This window comes from Triticum aestivum, chromosome 3B, assembly GCF_018294505.1.
Source record: "Triticum aestivum cultivar Chinese Spring chromosome 3B, IWGSC CS RefSeq v2.1, whole genome shotgun sequence".
NCBI classification, from domain to species: domain Eukaryota; kingdom Viridiplantae; phylum Streptophyta; class Magnoliopsida; order Poales; family Poaceae; genus Triticum; species Triticum aestivum.
In genome coordinates, this window is record NC_057801.1 from 13,621,559 (window position 1) to 13,641,939 (window position 20,381).

Consider the following 20,381-nt stretch of genomic DNA (forward strand, 5'->3'; position numbering starts at 1 on the left):
AAAAGAAAGAAAAGAAAGAAAACTTGACAAAGTTGTGAGGCGGGTCGACATTTATGGTTGCGTGTCTAGTGATGGACATGCAACTGAACTTCCACAAACACTTTTATCCATTCCACACAAAGTTATGATCATATTGAAGACTTGCAATTGCAGTTGGATGGCTTACAATTGTGTGTCTAGTAGAAGACATGAATCTACCCTCCAAACAAATTATTATTGTTTCCTAATTTGCAGACGCGTTGAAAATGTGCATTTGTGGAGCAAGGACAACACTTACAATTGCGTGTTTGATGATGGATATGCAACTCACAACGACAAAGACAATTCATATCTTTTTTTAAATGCATGAATTTAAACACGAAAAGTAGAAAAGAAAAAAGAAAAAGAAAGAAAATTTAAATAAGAAATAAGAAAAACAAGAAGAAAAAAAAGGAGATATGAAAATAGACTAAATAACTACTAGCAAACAAAAAAAGCAAAGCAAACTCGGGAGAAAAATGCTTCTAAAATACAAGAACACAAATTTCAGATTTCAGGACACATACAGCCTATGTAGACAAAAGATAGAGGCACACAGGAACCAGAACATGTCCTACACGGGACACAGCGACAATGCCAACAATTTGCACAAAACAGGTCCAGTGCCCACAAAACAAAACAAAACATGGTAGGAGTAGGTTGACTATTCACCTGACATGGTCAGGCACACTTTCATAGTACACATGACATGATGTGTGAGTGGTGCGTGCACGGAAGACAATCCGCTCTCCAACGGCCTGTCCCGAAGAATGAAAATCATAAGGGCACTAATAGGCGCCAGCGCACCGGCCCAAATTTGGGCCGGTCACACCGTGACCACACGATACAGTGGTAGGAGGCCGTCAGATATGCCACCTGTGTTGTCTTGTTCCTCCCCCTTAATTCTTTCTTTCTTCTCAAGCGCCCGCGCACCAGAGCCTCACCAACAGCGCGAATCATGACCCCCCACCCCACCCCTGCCCCAACGCCGATAATCTCACCAGCTCGCCGCTGCTCGTCATACTCGATCCCGAACAGCCGCAGTTCCAGGAGCCCCCCCACGGTTGCAACAAAAAATCCCAGCGCCATAGAAGCTTCCCTTGTTGCCCGTTGCATGAACTAAAAATAGTGGGCCGTCTTTGCCGAAAATTGCAGCATGTCGCCGCCGGCCACACTCCGTTGTCGGGTTATAGCGAATCTGGGCGCGGTTGTAGCTTTTCTGCCGCCATTTGCAACAAAAATCACAGCACCGCGCCGTTGCAAAAAAGATATTAAAAAGCAGCAAATCCTCAATGTTCGGTTGAAGCAAAAACATTATAAGGTTCCAGCAAAAAAAGTTATCGGTGCCAGCAAAATCAATCTCAGCAGGAGAACTTGGGTGGTTGATTGTAGCCAAAAAATTGCTAGTTCCAGCAAAAATAACAACAGGGTGACTCCCATTGATTCGATTGTAGCAAACAAAAGAAAAAGATTGTAGCAAAAAGGATTACTAGTTCCAGCAAAAAAGACACTTGTTCCAGCAAAGCTAGATCCAGCAATCCAGATCACCTATTGCAGCTTGTCGCCACCGTCTCCTCCATCAGCTTGTACTGCACGGTTGCAGCTCGCCGTCGGGTGTGTCGCGGTATGCAGCTCGACCAACGGGCGGTTGCAGCTCTGGGAACCGCCATTTGTAGCTAGCCGTTTGGCGGCCGTCACTGGATGCAGTTCGACCACGCCTCGGTTGCAGCTCCGCTAGCCAGGGGTTGCAGCTCCCCATCCTGCCGGTTGTATCATGTAGTAGCACCATCGCGGCTTGCATCCTGCTGTGCAGCTAGTCGCCATGCCGCCCCTCCGCCTCCCAATATCTTGATGTAGACCAGCTCCCCTCCGCCTCCCACTCTTGTAGCTCTGCCCGACCCCCTCGAAAACAAGCTCGTGGACGCCTCGTATGGATCTAGAGCACAACAGCTCAGGCAAAGTCGGGAGGTGGATGGACTTATCCGATGAGATGTGATGAGGAAGAAGATGCTAGAAGGGAGTGGATAAGGATGTGAAGGAATAAAAAAACTGATGGGAGGGAGTGTCGGATGGGTCACGGCCTCACGGGAATGTGTGGCTAGAGTGGCCCCACGCATTTGTGTCGTCGCTAGCGAGCCGCGACCGGCCGAGTGTTCGGCCGGTGCGCCGGCACCAAACGTTTTCCAAATCATAAAGGTCTTGTGCGGGACAACGCCCCGCTAGCGAGCGCGATAGCCAGAAAACGAGCGGGGCAAACAAAAAAACTGTGTTTGCACGAATCTTAGTCGAGATCCGACGGCTCACAGATTAGATGTGAGATAGCTATTTTACATCACATCTAGATGTGAAATAGCAAATCTGTTTAGATAAATATAAGACAAGAATTTTGGGACGGAGGGAGTACGAGTTAGCACACACCCCTAATAAAAATCGGTTTGGATGGCTACACAACCGTGTAGGAGTCAAAAGTCCGATCCGAGCTAGACTAGCGATCCTCTTTGGGTCTATATATTAGTCGAAGTCCAGCATACCTACGTACGTGAAACCCTCGATCCGTCCGGCCGTCCACCATCGCCGGCGCTCCAAACTCGCGACCAGCACATACACGGATATACGTACGTGCTGCCCCGGCCATCGCCGGCCGATCGCCGCTTCGACCAGGTTCAGGCTTCCAGATGGCGCTGAACGAGAGCCTCGCCAGGTTCCAGCTGCTGCAGGAGAGGAACCAGGCGGCTCTGTCCGCCATGGCCGCAACTAGAACCTCCTCATCATCATCATCCACTAAGCCGTCCCAGCGGCAGCCCGCTCCAACTCCACGGCCGGCGGCCAAACCATCCCCGTCCCCGTCCGCGCCTGCCGTCGTCGTCAGGTTCTCCGATGACACGGCGCGGCTACGGAAGATCAACGAAGTGAGGACGTCCACCGTCGGGCACCAGATGAAAACCGTGATCGACCTGCTCGACAAGACGAGGGAAGCTCTTACGTCGCATCAGATCAACCAACGGACCTACGTCGACATCGACGGCAACAGGACCCTCGCCGAGAGCCTCAGGAACAACGTCAAGGTGCGCTTTGACGGGCGACGATACTCCTACAAGCCTACGCACGACGTCAAGGGCAAAGGCGAGCTGCTTACGCTGATCAAGAGCTTCCCCGACGGCCTCCCGGCGTCCGAGGTGGATGACGCGTATCCGGCCGTCCTGGAGGATCTACAGGTTCTCAAAACCTCTGGTGACGTCTATCTGCTACGGGGCGAGGGAGGCATCATCACGTACCCGAACGACGACCCGAGGGCGAGGATGGAGGTGGACGCCGAGCTCAAGAAGCTGTTCCACGACATCAAGCTGCCGCGGGAGATGATCGACATCGAGAAGGAGCTTCGGAAGAACGGCGAGAGGTCGGCCACCGACACTGTGAAGCGGCGTGCGGCGGAGCAGCTCCATGGCCGGCACCCGAAGCCCAAGAAGGCCAAGAAGAAGTCGCGCGGGATCACCAGCAGGACCAAGCTCACCAACGTTCATCTCCCGTGGCTCTTGGACCTACCTGTGGACTCCAAAGATATCATCTGATCTGATGGGTGATGGGTATGTAAATCATGTATGGCACGTGGATTGGAACTTCTGACTTTCTCTTGGATTCTATATTATACTCTGCCGTTCCAAGATGCACCTGCCCAAGCCCTACAACTTTAGGACTGAGATTGTCTTCTAAAATTATGGTGTGTTCAGTTAAAAAAAAGTTATGGTGTGTTACTTACAATCTAGATGTCAAGTGACTAAGTGAACCGAACTGAATTTGCAGCCTTTCTTGTGCTCTCACTGATTACATCAAAGGATTGAACAGTCAACGCTGGCTAAGCCAATCTTTGAATTTCTGGAATACATGGCTGAAAAATACACACTCCCACATAGAGCTTAGATGTCAAGTACATGGAATACACGGCGAAGGTCGATTGCCTCAGCAAAGGGTTTGGCGGGCGTCATACTCGGCAAAACCTACTCAACATACACCCTATCAGCATAATGGAGTTTGCCAGTTATATTTGCCCAAAACCACCACACTTGGGGTTAAGGTAAAAGTGTTGCTATACACACGACAAACTTGCGGCCGATGCATAGACGATTGTATGTGGCAGTGCCAACAGTGCGTAGGAGGTAGTTGTTTATTTTTGGTTGATGCTTAGAGCAGTTGGAGAGGAAGTATCGTTCCCAGTTCGTGCAGCGAGTGTCGTCTGCGAAGCAATTTCGTTAGGATAACAACTTGATAGCACATTGAAGGCAGGGCACAAAAAACCACTGGAAATGTGCCTAATGCGTAACACGGAGCACTTATAGTCGAATAACCTCGTGGAAAGAGTCAAACTGACTGGTTGGGCCTACCTGTAAGGCTGACATGGCTTGCCTATGTGGAAATTTTGCTGAGATGGACCTAGGTCCCCCCTGTCACCCATCTACTGCCTTCTTCCTCCCCATCTCTTCAATCTGTCACGCAGAGGACAGGAGCTCCGGTGGAGAGGTGCTCGCCGGCGGCGGCAAGGAGCGGTGCAGGCCAACACGCTCCCATAACAGAAAACGCATGCCACCACGCTCCGGTGGTGGAGAGGTGCTCATCCACGTCACCCCCCTACTTGGTCGAAAGAGGAAAAGGAGGGCATGCGCGTGGCGGCGGCCCTCTGGTCATTCAAGGGCGGCGGTGGTCGGTGTTGGCGGCGTGGAACTCCGCGGTGGCGACGACGCTCGGGAGTTAGAGCGAGGAGGCAGGGTCGCGCAGCTAAGCTCCGGCGAGATCCCACGCCGGTCATGTCTGCGTCCACCTCTGGCGAGCGGCCACTTCCACGATGCGGCCAGCATACGCGTGCTGGTCTCCTGGAGGTGCTCGCTGGCGGCAGCCAGGAGAGGTGCTGGCCAGGTGTTACCGCTGCACATGTCCTCAGTGGTGGCGGCGCCGGTGATGTTCGTGTCCAGTGCTCACTCACGACGTGTTCGGTTAAATGCCCGTACGGAAAAAAGAGAAAGAAATAAAAAAAGATGAAAAAAACACTTTTGTCATTGACAGGTGGGACCCCGATTCAAATCAGCATATTGTGCACACAAGCACACCACATCATCCCGACACTCGGGCCTCATCTGTCAGTTTTGCTATTTCCGTGGTCAAATTCGAGCAGCAGTGCTCTGCGTTACGCATTAGGCATATTTTCGATATTTTTTTGTGCCCTGCCTTCAATGTGGTACTAAGTTGTTACCCTAGTCCCAAGTGTGATTGTTTTGAGTAAATAACTCAGTTTGCCACGTGTCGTCCGCCGGGCATTCCACAAAGTCTTTGCTGACACTCGCAAAGAAAAGGGGTAGGCAGATCGGGGCGAATGATGTTGGTGCCACGTATTGCTGGTGTTATGCCGAGTGCCGCTTCTTTGACACTCAACAAACATTTTTGATCAGTAGCAAACATTGGGTTGGGTGTGTAAATCATGTATGGCACGTGGAGTGGATCTAACTTTCTGTTGGATTCTATATATACTCTGTCGTCCCAAGATGCACCTGCCCAAGCTCTGCAAGTGTAGGACTGAGATTGTCTTCTAAAGTCATGGTGTGTTACTTACAACCAAGATGTCAAGTGAAAAAATGAACCAAACTGAATTTCCAGGTGCTCTCACTTATTACAGAAGAGGTTTCAGCCAATCTTCGAATTATTTGCAAAATGCATGGCCCAAAAATAAAAGCACTTCAAGAAAGAGCTTTGATGCTGAGTACACGGCAAAGATCGATTGCCTCGGCAAGGCTTTGTCGGGTGGCACACTTGGCAAAACCTGCTCAACATACATCCCTATCAGCAAAGTGTAGTTTGCCATGTGTCATCTGTCGGCCCTCGGCAAAGTCTAGTTAAAAAGACACTCAACAAACAAAAGGGGTAGGCGATGCTGGTGTTATGCCAGGTACACGTTCTTTGACACTCGGCAAACATTTTGAATGGTAACAAAAAAATATTGGCGGCTCGCCGGCTGTGACAGAGGTGAAAGCCTCCGGAAGTAGCAAGAGCACAACTTGATGACCTGTAGTTGAGGGACGATAACATGGCGGGCTGGTGGCCTTCTTGTCGTTCACTGTTGATGGCGGCTCCGCCCTTGCCAAATAGAAGGCAAAGCCACGTGCGGCGGCATGGCTAGGCCCTGGTTGCCTCACCATTGTCCTTGCTAGCGGCTGCACACTTGGTGGTTGAAGGAGGGGCTGCATGGCGGCAACAACGTCCCGTGGCATACATGTGAAGGAGGAGGCAGCGTGGAGGCGTTCCGTGGCATGCATCGTCTCTCTCCTGGGAGCGTCGTCCTGAAGCTCAGGTTGCCTCCAGCGTGTTGTGCCACCATCGACGGTTATTTTCTGATCCTGTCTTGAAGCTTCTTCGGCACTGGTGTGGGACGGTTGCACTTACCTACTTATCTTCTACACAGGTCCTCATTGGCAGCACTCATGGTCCTTGATGTCTACAGGGAGAGACTCGGGGCTTCATGATCCAAAGCGGGATGGCGGGGGTCCCTCTCCGGCGACAACTTGGTTGTGAGTGTCTGGTGGAATCACAGGATCCAGCCCTCCCCCCACCTGCCCCCGCGTCGTCCTCCTGGGCGACTCGGGTGGCGACTAGGGTTCCCCCCGCGCCGCCACCCCCTTTTCCCCGCTCTCCCTCGCCGCCACCTGAGGGTCTCGCCCGGAAATCGCCCGCGGACACCGGGGAAGGCCAAAGGCGAGCTGCTTACGCTGATCAAGAGCTTCCCCGACAGCCTCCCGACGTCCGAGGTGGATGACGCCTATCCGGCCGTGCAGGACGACCTGCAGGCCCTCAAATCCTCGGGTGACGTCTATCTGCTGCCAGGCGAGGGAGGCATCATCGCGTACCCGAACGATGACCTGAGGGCGAGGATGGAGGTGGACCCCGAGCTCAAGAAGCTGTTCCACGACATCAAGCTGCCGCGGGAGATGATCGACATCGAGAAGGAGCTTCGAAAGAACGGCGAGAGGCCGGCCACCGACACTGTGAAGCGGCGTGCGGCGGAGCAGCTCCATGGTCGGCACCCGAAGCCCAAGAAGGCCAAGAAGAAGTCGCGCGGTATCACCAGCAGGACCAAGCTCACCAACGTTCATCTCCCATGGCTCTTGGACCTACCTGTGGACTCCAAAGATATCATCTGGTCTAATGGGTGATGGGTGTGTAAATCATGTATGGCACGTGGATTGGAACTTCTGACTTTCTGTTGGATTCTATATTATACTCTGCCGTCCCAAGATGCACCTGCCCAAGCCCTACAACTTTAGGACTGAGATTGTCTTCTAAAGTTATGGTGTGTTCAGTTAAAAAAAAGTTATGGTGTTTTACTTACAACCTAGATGTCAAGTGACTAAGTGAACCGAACTGAATTTGCAGCCTTTCTTGTGCTCTCACTGATTACATCAAAGGATTCAACAGTCAACACTGGCTAAGCCAATCTTTGAATTTCTGGAATACATGGCTGAAAAATAAACACACTCCCAGATAGAGCTTAGATGTCGAGTACATGGAATACACGGCGAAGGTCGATTGCCTCAGCAAAGGGTTTGGCGGGCGTCATACTCGACAAAACCTACTCAACATACACCCTATCAGCATAATGGAGTTTGCCAGTTATATTTGCCCAAAACCACCACACTTGGGGTTAAGGTAAAAGTGTTGCTATACACACGACAAACTTGCGGCCGATGCATAGACGATTGTACGTGGCAGTGCCAACAGTGCGCAGGAGGTAGTTGTTTATTTTTGGCTGATGCTTAGAGCACTTGGAGAGGAAGTATCGTTCCCAGTTCATGCAGCGAGTGTGGTCTGCAAAGCAATTTCGTTAGGATAACAACTTGATAGCACATTGAAGGCAGGGCACAAAAAACCACTGGAAATGTGCCTAATGCATAACCCGGAGCACTTATAGTCGAATAAACTCGTGGAAACAGTCAAACTGACTGGTTGGGCCTACCTGTAAGGCTGACATGGCTTGCCTATGTGGAAATTTCGCTGAGATGGACCTAGGTCCCCCCTTTCACCCATCTACTGCCTTCTTCCTCCCCGTCTCTTCAATCTGTCACGCAGAGGACAGGAGCCCCGGTGGAGAGGTGCTCGCCGGCGGCGGCAAGGAGCGATGCAGGCCAACACGCTCCCATGACAGAAAACGCATGCCACCACGCTCCGGTGGTGGAGAGGTGCTCATCCACGTCACCCCCCTACTTGGTCGGAAGAGGAAAAGGATGGCATGCGCGTGGCGGCGGCCCTCTGGTCGTTGAAAGGCGGCGGTGGTCGGTGTTGGCGGCGTGGAGCTCCGCGGCGGCGGCGGCGCTCGGGATTTAGAGCGAGGAGGCTGGGTTGCGCAGCTAAGCTCCGGCGAGATCCCACGCCGGTCATGTCTGCGTCCACCTCTGGCGAGCGGCCACTTCCACGATGCGGCCAGCATACGCGTGCTGGTCTCCTAGAGGTGCTCGCTGGCGGCAGCCATGAGAGGTGCTGGCCAGGTGTTACCGCTGCACATGTCCTCAGTGGTGGCGGCGCCGGTGATGTTCGTGTCCAGTGCTCACTCACGACGTGTTCGGTTAAATGCCTGTACGGAAAAAAGAGAAAGAAATAAAAAAAGATGAAAAAAAACACTTTTGTCATTGACAGGTGGGACCCCAATTCACATCAGCATATTGTGCACACAAGCACACCACATCATCCCGACACTCGGGCCTCATCTGTCAGTTTTGCTATTTCCGTGGTCAAATTCGAGCAGCAGTGCTCTGCGTTACACATTAGGCACATTTTTGATATTTTTTTGTGCCCTGCCTTCAATGTGGTACTAAGTTGTTACCTTAGTCCCAAGTGTGGTTGTTTTGGGTAAATAACTCAGTTTGCCACGTGTCATCCGCCGGGCATTCCACAAAGTCTTTGCTGACACTCGCAAAGAAAAGGGGTAGGCAGATCGGGGCGAATGGTGTTGGTGCCACGTATTGCTGATGTTATGCCGAGTGCTGGTTCTTTGACACTCAACAAACATTTTGATCAGTAGCAAACATTGGGTTGGGTGTGTAAATCATGTATGGCACGTGGAGTGGATCTAACTTTCTGTTGGATTCTATATATACTCTGTAGTCCCAAGATGCACCTGCCCAAGCCCTGCAAGTGTAGGACTGAGATTGTCTTCTAAAGTCATGGTGTGTTACTTACAACCAAGATGTCAAGTGACAAAATGAACCAAACTGAATTTCCAGGTGCTCTCACTTATTACAGAAGAGGTTTTAGCCAATCTTCGAATTATTTGCAGAATGCATCGCCCAAAAATAAAAGCACTTCAAGAAAGAGCTTTGATGCCGAGTACACGGCAAAGATCGATTGCCTCGGCAAGGCTTTGTCGGGTGGCACACTTGGCAAAACCTGCTCAACATACATCCCTATCAGCAAAGTGTAGTTTGCCATGTGTCATCTGTCGGCCCTCGGCAAAGTCTAGTTAAAAAGACACTCAACAAACAAAAGGGGTAGGCGATGCTGGTGTTATGCCAGGTACACGTTCTTTGACACTCGGCAAACATTTTGAATGGTAACAAAAAAATATTGGCGGCTCGCCGGCTGTGACAGAGGTGAAAGCCTCCGGAAGTAGCAAGAGCACAACTTGATGACCTGTAGTTGAGGGACGATAACATGGCGGGCTGGTGGCCTTCTTGTCGTTCACTGTTGATGGCGGCTCCGCCCTTGCCAAATAGAAGGCAAAGCCACGTGCGGCGGCATGGCTAGGCCCTGGTTGCCTCACCATTGTCCTTGCTAGCGGCTGCACACTTGGTGGTTGAAGGAGGGGCTGCATGGCGGCAACAACGTCCCGTGGCATACATGTGAAGGAGGAGGCAGCGTGGACGCGTTCCGTGGCATGCATCGTCTCTCTTCTGGGAGCGTCGTCCTGAAGCTCAGGTTGCCTCCACCGTGTTGTGCCACCATCGACGGTTATTTTCTGATCCTGTCTTGAAGCTTCTTCGGCACTGGTGTGGGACGGTTGCACTTACCTACTTATCTTCTACACAGGTCCTCATTGGCAGCGCTCATGGTCCTTGATGTCTACAGGGAGAGACTCCAGGCTTCATGATCCAAAGCAGGATGGCGGGGGTCCCTCTCCGGCGACAACTTGGTTGTGAGTGTCTGGTGGAATCACAGGATCCAGCCCCCCCTGCCCCCGCGTCGTCCTCCTAGGCGACTCGGGTGGCGACTAGGGTTCCCCCCGCGCCGCCACCCCCTTTTCCCCGTTCTCCCTCGCCGCCACCTGAGGGTCTCGCCCGGAAATCGCCCGCGGACACTGGGGAAGGTGGCGGCGAGGCCTCTGGCACTTCGTCCTTGGCGGAGGTCTTCGGATCTGAGGCGGCAGCCCTGTTTGGCGAGGCAGCGGCGTCCTCTCGGCTGGCGCCGGCTGCGGGTGCTTCTGGCCGGTTGGCTCAACCACGCGGGTGGCGAGCCGCCGGCGGGGGTTGGCTGCAGCGCGGAGTTCTTCCCCTCCTCGCCGAATCTATGGTTTGGCTCCCTCCTCCTTGACTCCCTCTGCACCGTCGTCCCCTGTTGCTTGCGTCTCGTGCGCCGGATCTGGAGATGATGTGTGCTCGGTGGTGAGGCATGGGACCACGGGAAACCGTTTGGTTGGCTTGTCCGGCCCGGCGGCGGTGACGCCTTTGGCGCCGTTATTCCTCCCTGGAGGTGCCGCCGAGGTCCTCCCCTCTCCACCCTTGTTCCCCCTCCCGGGTGAAAGCCTAAAATCCGGCTAGGATTGGGCGGCAACAGCGCGTTTCATGTCGTGCTCCTCCTTGGAGGTGCCGCCTGGGGAGGGATCGTGTTCGGGTGAGGTGTGTCAAAGGTCCGAGCTTTGGGCGGCTCTGGTTGTCCGACGGCGGCGATTTCGTCGGGATTTGCATGGCCGGCATTGTCCCCATTCCCTCACGGGTGGTGCCCACTGGTTGTGGCGTGTTTGGCTCAAGGCTGGCGGTACAACGCCTTTGATCCGGCGGTAGGGGATGGTGTTCCCCTTCCTAGCATTAGCAACACGGCCCCGGCTGTGGGCTCCCGGTGCTCTTCTTCAACGGTCGACGGGTCTTGCTCCTCGATGTTCTGCGGTCTTCCTTGATGTCCTTGCTGCCTTTCTTCAGCAGCTGCTCCCGATGGCTTTCCGGCAGTCTACTGGTGTCCTTGGTAGCGGCGGTATAGTGGTGTTGTGTGCTCATCGTCCATGGTGGTGTGCTCTGTGGTTGCTCCTGGCCCCGAGGTTGCCATCGCTTCTGCTCTAGGGTGAGCGCTTCTCAGGTCCGCTGGTTCGATGCCTTTCGATCCAAGGCGAGAGGGAAGGGTCCCTCTGCGGCGCGAGAGGAGGAAGACACCTGGTTTTCTTCATCCTGGGAGTCAGCCCAGATCATGCCTACACTCTGTTCTAGCAGGTCTTCATCCTGCTCTGACGGTCGCTACCTTTGTTATCAGTTTTGCTGTTGTCTTCGACTAGTACAAGCAATGGGCTCGGTTGTATCCTTTCGTGCTTGTGCGCTGCGTTGAGTTGTAAGCTTCCTAGAGTGCTCCCTTGTATCGTTGGGCCGATGTGGTTTGGTGTATGTTTGTAAGTCCTGATCGATTGATGGCTTTGTTAATTCAAAGTCGGGCTCTTCGCGAGCCTTCGTTCTAAAAAAAACTAGGCATGGTGTTTTCCCCTGGAGGAGTTGTTCTGTCTCTTGTCGTCGGTAGTCTAGGTTACTTTGTGTTAGTGTGTGGATTCTTCATTTCTCTCGTGTTTTCTCATTGATCTGCTTCGTAGGAGGATCCCCTCATCATGACGGATGTATTTTTCTTCTAGCTTTAAATCAACCATCATGAATGGGAACCAGAAAAAATAGATAATTTAGCTTACATGGACGAACATTGAAACTCTGTTCGGAGAGCTTCCACATTACACTTAACATGACTCGACAGCCTCAATCTGACATTATATGATCTTGCTATTTGAGCAGTTGGCATGTAGTATAATCAGTCACTGTCAAATGTTGATCTGCTCCAAGCAAGCACGTAACATTTCACGTGTCCCTCTCAACCACGCCCTGACACGGCCAGCAAGAAGAAGCTTGATGGATCACGCTGTGACCGCGCTCATGAACTCGTCGTCGGTGACTCGTCTGGCGAGCACCTCCGGCGCAAGGCACACCTGCAGCGCCATGCTCCCACCGCCGCCCCTACCTTGGAACACCGTCGCCGTCCCGTCCATCTTGTTCGCCGAGCTGCGCCGCACGGCCACTGGCTGGCCCCACCCGAAGTCGTTCCCGTACACGTCGAACCGTGGCGAGTTCCCGGTCACCACCAGCGCCGGGGGTGGCGCCGACGTGCATGCGAACGTCAGGTTACGCGCCCATGACGCCAGCCGTGGACGTCGCCTCGGCGCGTGCCACGGTGTTGCCCGCGTAGCCCACCGGTATGCCGTGCACGCGGCCCCGGGATCCAAGAGGAGCACGTACGTTGTGCTCTGGTCCGGCGCCAGCCTCCTCGCTCGGCACACCGCGACCCACAGGTGCGCCAGCAGCGCCTGCAAGGAGGAGATGGTGGCGGTGCCGGTGCCGGACGCCTCGGCGTTCGCCTTCGCTTTGAGCTTCTTTACGCTCTCCGCGGAGAAATGGAGGAAGCAGTCCTGCGGCTGCACCGATGATGAGTGCCCATAGCTGGCCGTTGAGCGGGAAGAAGGACTGGACCACCCCCCGGTGTGGACAGCGGAGCGACGACGTCGGCCACGGTGACACCGGGAGCCACGGCGTGGACGAACTCGGCGCCCTCCATGCTGCAGCGGAGCGAGACGGAGATGCTCCCAACCTCCCCGCCCGGCGCGACGACAAGGCGGCCGGCGTAGCGGTAGAAGCGGCCCAGCGCGCGCGCGAAAGGACGACGTGAGGCGTTCGACGACAAGGGCGTGGTAACCGTGCTCTCCCGTGGTGGGGGGCTTGGGCAGGAGGACGCCCGTCTGGGTGTACTCCACGGTGATCATTCGGAGGTCCCACGGCGTCAGGTCGATGGTCGTCTCTGGCTCCGACGGCAGCCAAGGCGTCGGCTCCGACAGGACCATGCGCCGGGACACGATCTGGACGACACGGCGTATCTTGGTTCAGATCGCTCAGCAGCCGGATTAGTGGAGTGTGTGTCGGCAGAGCAGGACTGGTCGCATGCATATGTTCCGCACGCCCGTGGTTCCACGTCTTCTTACATAATCTGAACTTTGGAAAATGATATTTCATTTTATACAAGTATCGGATACTGGGTTGATGTCTAATCTTACTGTTTGAGCATGAATGGTCTAAACTGAAATCTTACCAAAACCCGAATTTAATACGCCCGCCATTCCGAATTACTCATTTTAGATTTGTAGATATATGAGCGGAGGTTGTACTAGCATATGCGTGGCATGAACTTCACATTGGGCAAAAGATTTTGGCGAGTGTAATGACTTGGCAAGGCCCCAGATTACATGATTTTAAAAAAGTTGTGCATGGATGAGTAAATTGCATAAAATCACCACATTGAGGGCTAGCTTTGCGAAAAACATTAGGGTACAAAATCATTGTAGAAAGCACCACGTCTAGCGTAATTGTTTTGCAAAAACCATTGATCGGCGGATCGGGCTGAGTTAAGTGAGTTTATGACAGGTGGGGCCCGCTTTTCGCGTACATGGCATTCCAGGCCGTCCCGACAGCCGGCGGACGGCGTTAGACGGCGTCGTTAGGTCTCGTCTTTAGTCATCCCCGCATCCATCTCTGTTTCCCCATTCTTCTTCCCCCTCCCCCTCGCTCCCGCCGCCGTCGCCCCCTCCCCCTCGCTCCCCCCGCCGTCGCCCCCTTGCCCCTCGCACTGCAGAGATGCGTAGCCCGGTGAAAGGTGGAGTTGCTGGTGGCGGCGCTCCGCCCGGCAGCGGAGGAGGACCCGCAGTGGATCCAGGCGAGCTTTGCGGGAGCTCGAACCCTAGCAAGCCGACGGAGGAATCAGAGGAAGAGGACCCGCAATATTCGATGGAATACCGGGCGGCGAGAGCATTCGCCGCGACGGTGAAGGCCAATCCGAAGGGAAGCCAACACATCGGGTCATCCTACGGCAGCGTATAGTGAGATCCACTTTTCTTTGCCCTTCCCCTTCTTGTTCTCCATTCAATGAGTACTCTCATTCAATTGCGTTGCTAGCGTACTCTAGGGTTAGGGTTCATATTGCTCTATCCTATCAGATGGAGTAGATGATGTGGATTTGTTGTCATGTGCTCTAGGGTTGACATAATTTAGATTAGTTCAGATTCTGTGATTTGTTTGTCCTGTGCCCTAGGGTTGACATTTTTAGATTAGTTGACAAATAAGCTGATTTAGTTGTTTTTATAAACGAGCAGCAAAGTTATCCTGGTATAGTATATGATTATGATATTATTAACTTAGAAGAATGCATGTTTGTGCTTTGTTATTCAGTTTATTTTAGGTACACTGTTAATTGGAGTGAAGTTAGACATTTGGTTAGGTTCACTGTTAAATGAGTTATCCTGTTATCTGCTTTATAAGTGACAAAGGATTGTATTAGTGCACTGACATGAGTTGTTTCATTAGTGTTATTCAGTTATAATTAAGCACTTATACTGCCTTCCCGTGTCCATGGCATAAAACATACACATCTATCTCAGGGCCCTCGAAATCTGAGTCTTCGGTGTTAGCAGGAACCTGGAGTGCAAAGGAATGACATAGATTTGGTCCAATGATTGAAAGAAGCTCATTCCAGAATTCCCCAAATATCAAACCCTAACCCTAACTCTGAGAACTGACCTTAATGGTGCCGTCATCGGAATCTGAGCTCATGTACTGCCTGGTGTGCTCGCTGCTATCCGACCCATCACTCCACGACACCATGGCGCTGCGGCAGCGGCGCGACGCGGCGGCGACGGGTGTGGCGACCAAGAACAGAGCGAGAAGAGAGCGAGCGAGCAGAGTGGAGAGAGACTCGAGTGGAGAAGGAGTAACGGTTGGTGCTTTTGACTGCTAGGACCGAACGGCGCCGTCTAACGCCGTCCGCCGGCTGTCGGGACGGCCTGGAGTGCCACGTACGCGAAAAACGGGCCCCACCTGTCATAAACTCACTTAACTCAGCCAGATCCGCCGATCAGTGGTTTCTGCAAAACAATTACGCTAGACGTGGTGCTTTCTGCAATGATTCTGTACCCTAGTGTTTTTCGCAAAGCTAGCCCTCAATGTGGTGGTTTTATGCAATTTACTCTGCATGGATAAAAAAAATGTTGTTTGATGTATGCGTGAGCTATTTCTAAGTTACCTGAAAACTGAATTTGTGTGAGTTGATTTCTCAAAGAGAAGGAAGGGAGACGAGGTGGAGCTCTGAGGTAGATTTCTCAAAGAGAAGGAACGGAGACATCGTGTTTAGGGGCTGTTGAAACTCCCGCAAAGAGCACCCCTGCAACACGCGACACGTGACTTGTGGGCCCCACACAACTCTCCCTCCACCTTATACTCTCATTGGCATGGAGCCGACCGACACCATGTCTGCAAGTTCCCTCTGTCACCTCCTCCTCCCATCCCCACGACGGCATTGCCGCTCCCCGCGGGGATGTTATAAGCTAGAGGTGGAGCCGCGTCGAGCTGACTGCTTGGTGTTATCATCGTCGGCGTTGCTAAATGTGTCTGCAACATGGTCCATGTTGCAATTGGTGACTAAAGGTCCATGTATTCGCAACATTATGCAAGCTGGAGATGACTGCCGCATGGTCCATGTTGGAAGCGTACACCTACGACTAGACCAGATGACGTGACCCAGATCAATGAGCACAATATGGTCTATGTTGCAAACGAAGAGCGCAATATGGCCTATGCTGCCAACCGCCGGGCCGCACTAAATAGATGATCGGATGGCTTGTAGCCCGTGAATGCAACAGCTCGATGGATCGTTAGTTGGAAACATTCCCGTTCTAGTATACTTTCATGCCACAACATCCTCCTTGCCTGATTGTGCTATTGCAATTTGTAGTAGTCCACTTGGATCAATCGACCAAATATAGCTTGAATTAGCTTCTCATCCCACTATTAATTCACTGGGTTTACAAGGTCGTTCATCTTTGAGGTAAGATTTTGCATCTCTCGGTGTCATCACTTTGTTTGTCGCACTTGCTGGGATCATGGCATCATCGTAGACATGAAATTGAGTACCATCTCCAACTCTCCATACATAAGCCCTCCAGAAACATTGTATTCCTGCCAAGATACTTTGCCACGTTGAGCAAATTCCCACAAGGGTAGTATTTGGCGCGAAGGACTCCTGCACAGAGTGATATGAGTTCTTCATCAATCTCCAAACCTGTTACGCCAGCGTCGCTAAACCGAAACAATATTAGTCATGAAAACTCATACCTCCCTTCCTTTTGGTATGCACATCTTCCACAAGCTACCAATTAATGGATTTCTTTACCTCCTAGTGATAGCATTTTTTCCTTCCACACACACACACACACGGCTCATGCCTTGTGGCCCCCGCACAACTCCCCTGCACGCCGCCGTCCCTTTCTTGGTCTCATCTGTCTCTCGTGCACCTTCCAGCTGATGCCGTCTACACAACCTGCCCCCCTCTCCCGCGCAACCTATGGTTCATGAAGGCAGGCCCACGTGTTTGCAACATTACGCAAAGCCAAAGTTTTTTTTTTCTTTTTTTTTTGCGGAAATACGCAAAGCCAAAGTTGACCACAACATGGTTCATACAACATGCCTTTTGTTTTTTTTTGTGTGTGGGCACGCAAACATCCTGCGCACCGAACGGCAAGCACGGCATAGCCTATGTTTCAAATTGTACCGCCGATTAGTTAGCAATAAAGCTCTTTTACTAGCAAAAAAAAATAAAAATAAAAAAAATTGTACCGCCGATCGGACGGCTCGTAACGCGCGAATCCATCCAACGGATCGGAGGGCTGCGGGTCTTTTCCGGCAGCAAAGACGTGAGCCGACTTGAAACGCGTTCGGACCCACCAGTCAGTCAGCGACTCAGCGTGGCACCGGAGACCGCCCGCCCATATATCGCCGGGTCCGTCCCACGGGCAAGCCGCCTCCCCCAGCCCAACCCGAACGCCACGCCCAAACCCAAAGCCAAGTCGCACTCCTCCTCCTCCTCCTCCTATCCTCTTCCTCGCCGAGGCGGCGACCGGCCAGCGCCGCCACCGCAACCCCGGCCGCGGCCACCGCCACCGCCCGCGCATCTCCGTTCAATTCGGTGACTCGCTACGCTCCCCCTGCGTTCTTCTGGCAAATTCAGTAGGTCGCTATTTCTCCAATTTCCGTGGGAAAATTGTAGGCCCTCCCGGCGCCGCGGCCGCTAGGGCTCTAGATCGCGCCGCGCGGGCGTCCTAGGGGTCCAGATCCGGACGGGCAGGGCCGAGAGGACGACCTTCTTTGCGCCCTTTCGGCGTTCGATTTTCGAAACGCCGTTGCCCAAGTTCGTCGCGATTCATTCTACCGTGGTTTCGCCGCCGGCCGCGACTTTAGATCTGTCGCGCCTCGTGGATTGTTACGGGGTTTTGGTGCGAAATTTCGTGGCCTCATGAATTGTTATCCGGAATTGCGGATAGATTAGGTTTTCCCTAGAAGAGTCTTTGTGGGGAGGCAAGTTACCTTGACCTGAGAATTTACCCTGACCGGAATTGTGGTTATTGCAGGCGAATTTGGGGCTGAGGAAAGAGGAGGAACGACTTTTCGCTGGTGGCCTGAAATTCAGGACAAGGTAAGAAAGTGTATAATATGTCTCCACCTACTGCAATCATTGGATCTGTTAGTGCTTATGCGTGGCTGAGTCATGCATGCGTGCGCTGTACTTGTGGTAGTGCCAGCTGCAGTTATTCCTACTAGCCGCCTGGTGGTAGTCAGCGCTTGCTTTGTTTGGTTTGTTTGAACTGCTGGCGAAAGATTGGATTGTTGTTCTGCTGTGTGGTCTTTGAGAATAAGATATGGCGAAAAAAAAAAAGATTCTTAGCTTCCTTTAAGATCTCCAAACTTTGAAGGTTAAGAACTGGAATCTCATTCAAGTTTAAACTGACGTGATAGTAAGAAGGCCTCATTCCATGGACCAGTAACCACTAGCAAGCTTCATCACGTAATAGGTTTACTTGTTATTATTGTGAGTTGTTACTAGGGACGCAGAATAAAATTTGGCTCACATATTTCTGTATGCTCTGAATGTTTAACAGTTATGAATCTTTAAGCTACTGTTTTGACATTAAAGTGGATTACATGAATCAGTTTGGTACTATCTTGGTGTTGCCTTCGGTTTAAACGACTCTCACTTTCTCATGGTCACCTGTGTTTGCTGATTTTAAGCATTTTGCTTCAGGGAAAGAAAATATTTGTAGTGTAGTCCCTTAATTTATTTCCTTTTACAGTCTGAGAATTGGGATTACATTCGAATTTTAAACTGATGCAACTATGCGTAACAATCAACAGACCTTGCCACATGTGTCAGGTTAATTAGTTTGTTTGTGTATAGTTACCAGAGCAGTATATGTTTTTGGTAGGATCTGAATGCTTAGCAGTTTGGAACCTTTAAGCTACTGTTTTGGGGTGAAGCGGATACCATGTATCAGTTTAGTGCTACTTTGGTGTTAATCTTTTCTTAGACATGCGAAGCTCTGTCCAGTGTTTGTTGCTTGTAAGGATTAGCTTCACTATGCTTTGAAATGCCTGATATTAAATGTCACTTGGTTGCCAAAATATAGTATTTGTTTGAGTTGCCTAAAGCTATTTGTTCTACTTACTGATTTGATTTACGCACTTCTTCTCTAGCATGCTAGATAATCCTAGATGTTCAGTAAACTAACAGTGTTTTTCTCTCTTCTATGAGATGCACTTCCTTGCATCATTTCACGGCCCTGCAGGTTTTGAGCTTTTGTCTGTTTCGCTGGGATGGATGCCAAGAAGTTCCTGCAGATGGTCGAAGACAAGAAGAAGAGACTCCTCGAGAAGAAGGAAGCCCCTCTGAAATGGCAGCAGAAACTGGAAGCAGCAATCAAGGCCACTGAAGAAAAGGAGAAGAAGCTCAAGTCGAAAAAGCACAGGAGACGAAGCTATTCTTCCTCAGAATCTGACAGTGAATCCGAGAGCGACAGTGATCGGAAACACAGGAAGAGGAAGGACCGCAAAAGGCACAAAAGACATGGCCATTCTGACTCTGATGGTGCCAGGAGGCGCAAGCACAGGTCAAAGAGGAGGAGCTCGGGCTCTAGCGACGAGAGCGACAGTGATGAATATGATGGCGAATCTGAAGAAGAGCGCCGAAGGAAGAAGCACTCGCACAGGAGGAAGCATCGCCGACACTCTTCAAGGTCAGAGTCTGACGCCTCAGATTACAGCAGTGATGATGATGAGCGAAGGTCAACCAGGAAGGACCATTCTAGGAGCCGGAGGCGTCGCCACCGGTCCTCAGACGATGAATCTGAGGAGAAGATCAGGTCGAGGCATAGGAAGCGTCATCACAGATCAAGTGACGAGGACAAGCCGTCAGATTCTGACAACCATAAGCGCCACAGGAGCCGCTCTATGTCCTTGGATGATGGTGCTGCTGGTGAGCCAGACAAGATGAATGATGGCAAGGGGTCTCACAAAAGCCGGCATCACCGCCGCCACCACCACCATCATGATCATCGTGTGAACTCTGCTGAACCCAGTGACGGGAAGCAACTCGTGTAAGTTGTTAAAATGCCTCAGAACCTGATTGGCATTTTCACTGGACTCTGTGACGGCAATGTTTGCTTGCCCCAGTTGGCTAGTTGCTGAATGGAAGCGATGTATCTTTCATAATGTTACTGTCTCCGGCTCTGCTGCGGATTCTGAAGCCTTTACTTGTTCTACTGAAACGTTTGGCGACACTAGATGTTATTTCCAGCGTTTCCTCTGTTGACATATGTTTGCTTGCTGATTTGGTGGTTAAACATGCCTGTTTCATTTGCTGCAAGTTCACTATTGCATTTTCGTTTATTGAGACATACTACGTTTGGATCATACTCCCTCGGTCCGGAAATACTTGTTATCAAAATGGATAAAAGGGGATGTATCTAGATGTATTTTAGTTCTAGATACATTCATTTTTATCAATTTTGATGACAAGTTTTTTCGGACGGAGGGAGTATATGTTGAATGTTATACTGCTATAATGACGGAGGATTGAACGGTGCTGTCCAGTTTTGCTCTACGCATAGACGGCTTTATGTGCTGCATCGTTTGAAAATCGTTCAGAATTTGTTGTTCAACAAACAATTAGGCGGACGACAGCCTGGAGGCATCCCGCATCTAGAGTAGGAAGTTTCCAGACTT

General features: G+C 51.7%; 2 protein-coding genes and 1 pseudogene across 6 annotated transcripts; 2 read left to right on the plus strand and 1 right to left on the minus strand.

Annotated features, from left to right (window-relative positions):
- Positions 1-2,590: 2,590 nt before the first annotated feature.
- On the plus strand, positions 2,591-3,853 carry LOC123064337 (uncharacterized). Its single transcript, XM_044487833.1, has one exon. It carries the CDS (start codon positions 2,694-2,696, stop codon positions 3,585-3,587), a length of 894 nt encoding a protein of 297 aa, XP_044343768.1. The 5' UTR covers positions 2,591-2,693; the 3' UTR covers positions 3,588-3,853.
- An 8,049-nt stretch (positions 3,854-11,902) lies between these two features.
- On the minus strand, positions 11,903-13,164 carry LOC123064338 (protein ENHANCED PSEUDOMONAS SUSCEPTIBILITY 1-like; annotated as a pseudogene).
- A 3,955-nt stretch (positions 13,165-17,119) lies between these two features.
- On the plus strand, positions 17,120-20,045 carry LOC123068250 (G patch domain-containing protein TGH homolog). Of its 5 annotated transcripts, none has more exons than XM_044490768.1 (3): positions 17,120-17,292; positions 17,735-17,799; positions 18,913-20,045. In XM_044490768.1, the coding sequence occupies exon 3, from the start codon at positions 18,975-18,977 to the stop codon at positions 19,755-19,757; it is 783 nt and encodes a 260-aa protein (XP_044346703.1). In that variant the 5' UTR covers positions 17,120-17,292; positions 17,735-17,799; positions 18,913-18,974; the 3' UTR covers positions 19,758-20,045. The 5 variants fall into 5 exon arrangements, with proteins under 5 accessions (XP_044346703.1, XP_044346706.1, XP_044346705.1 ...); XM_044490771.1 differs by having other exon boundaries at positions 17,127-17,292; positions 18,947-20,045; XM_044490770.1 differs by having other exon boundaries at positions 17,132-17,333; positions 18,947-20,045.
- The last annotated feature ends 336 nt before the right edge of the window (positions 20,046-20,381 follow it).

Coding starts and splice junctions, on each gene's coding strand:
- LOC123068250 (XM_044490768.1), top strand. CDS start 18,975: ATGGATGCCAAGAAGTTCCTGCAGATGGTCGAAGACAAGAAGAAGAGA.
- LOC123064337 (XM_044487833.1), top strand. CDS start 2,694: ATGGCGCTGAACGAGAGCCTCGCCAGGTTCCAGCTGCTGCAGGAGAGG.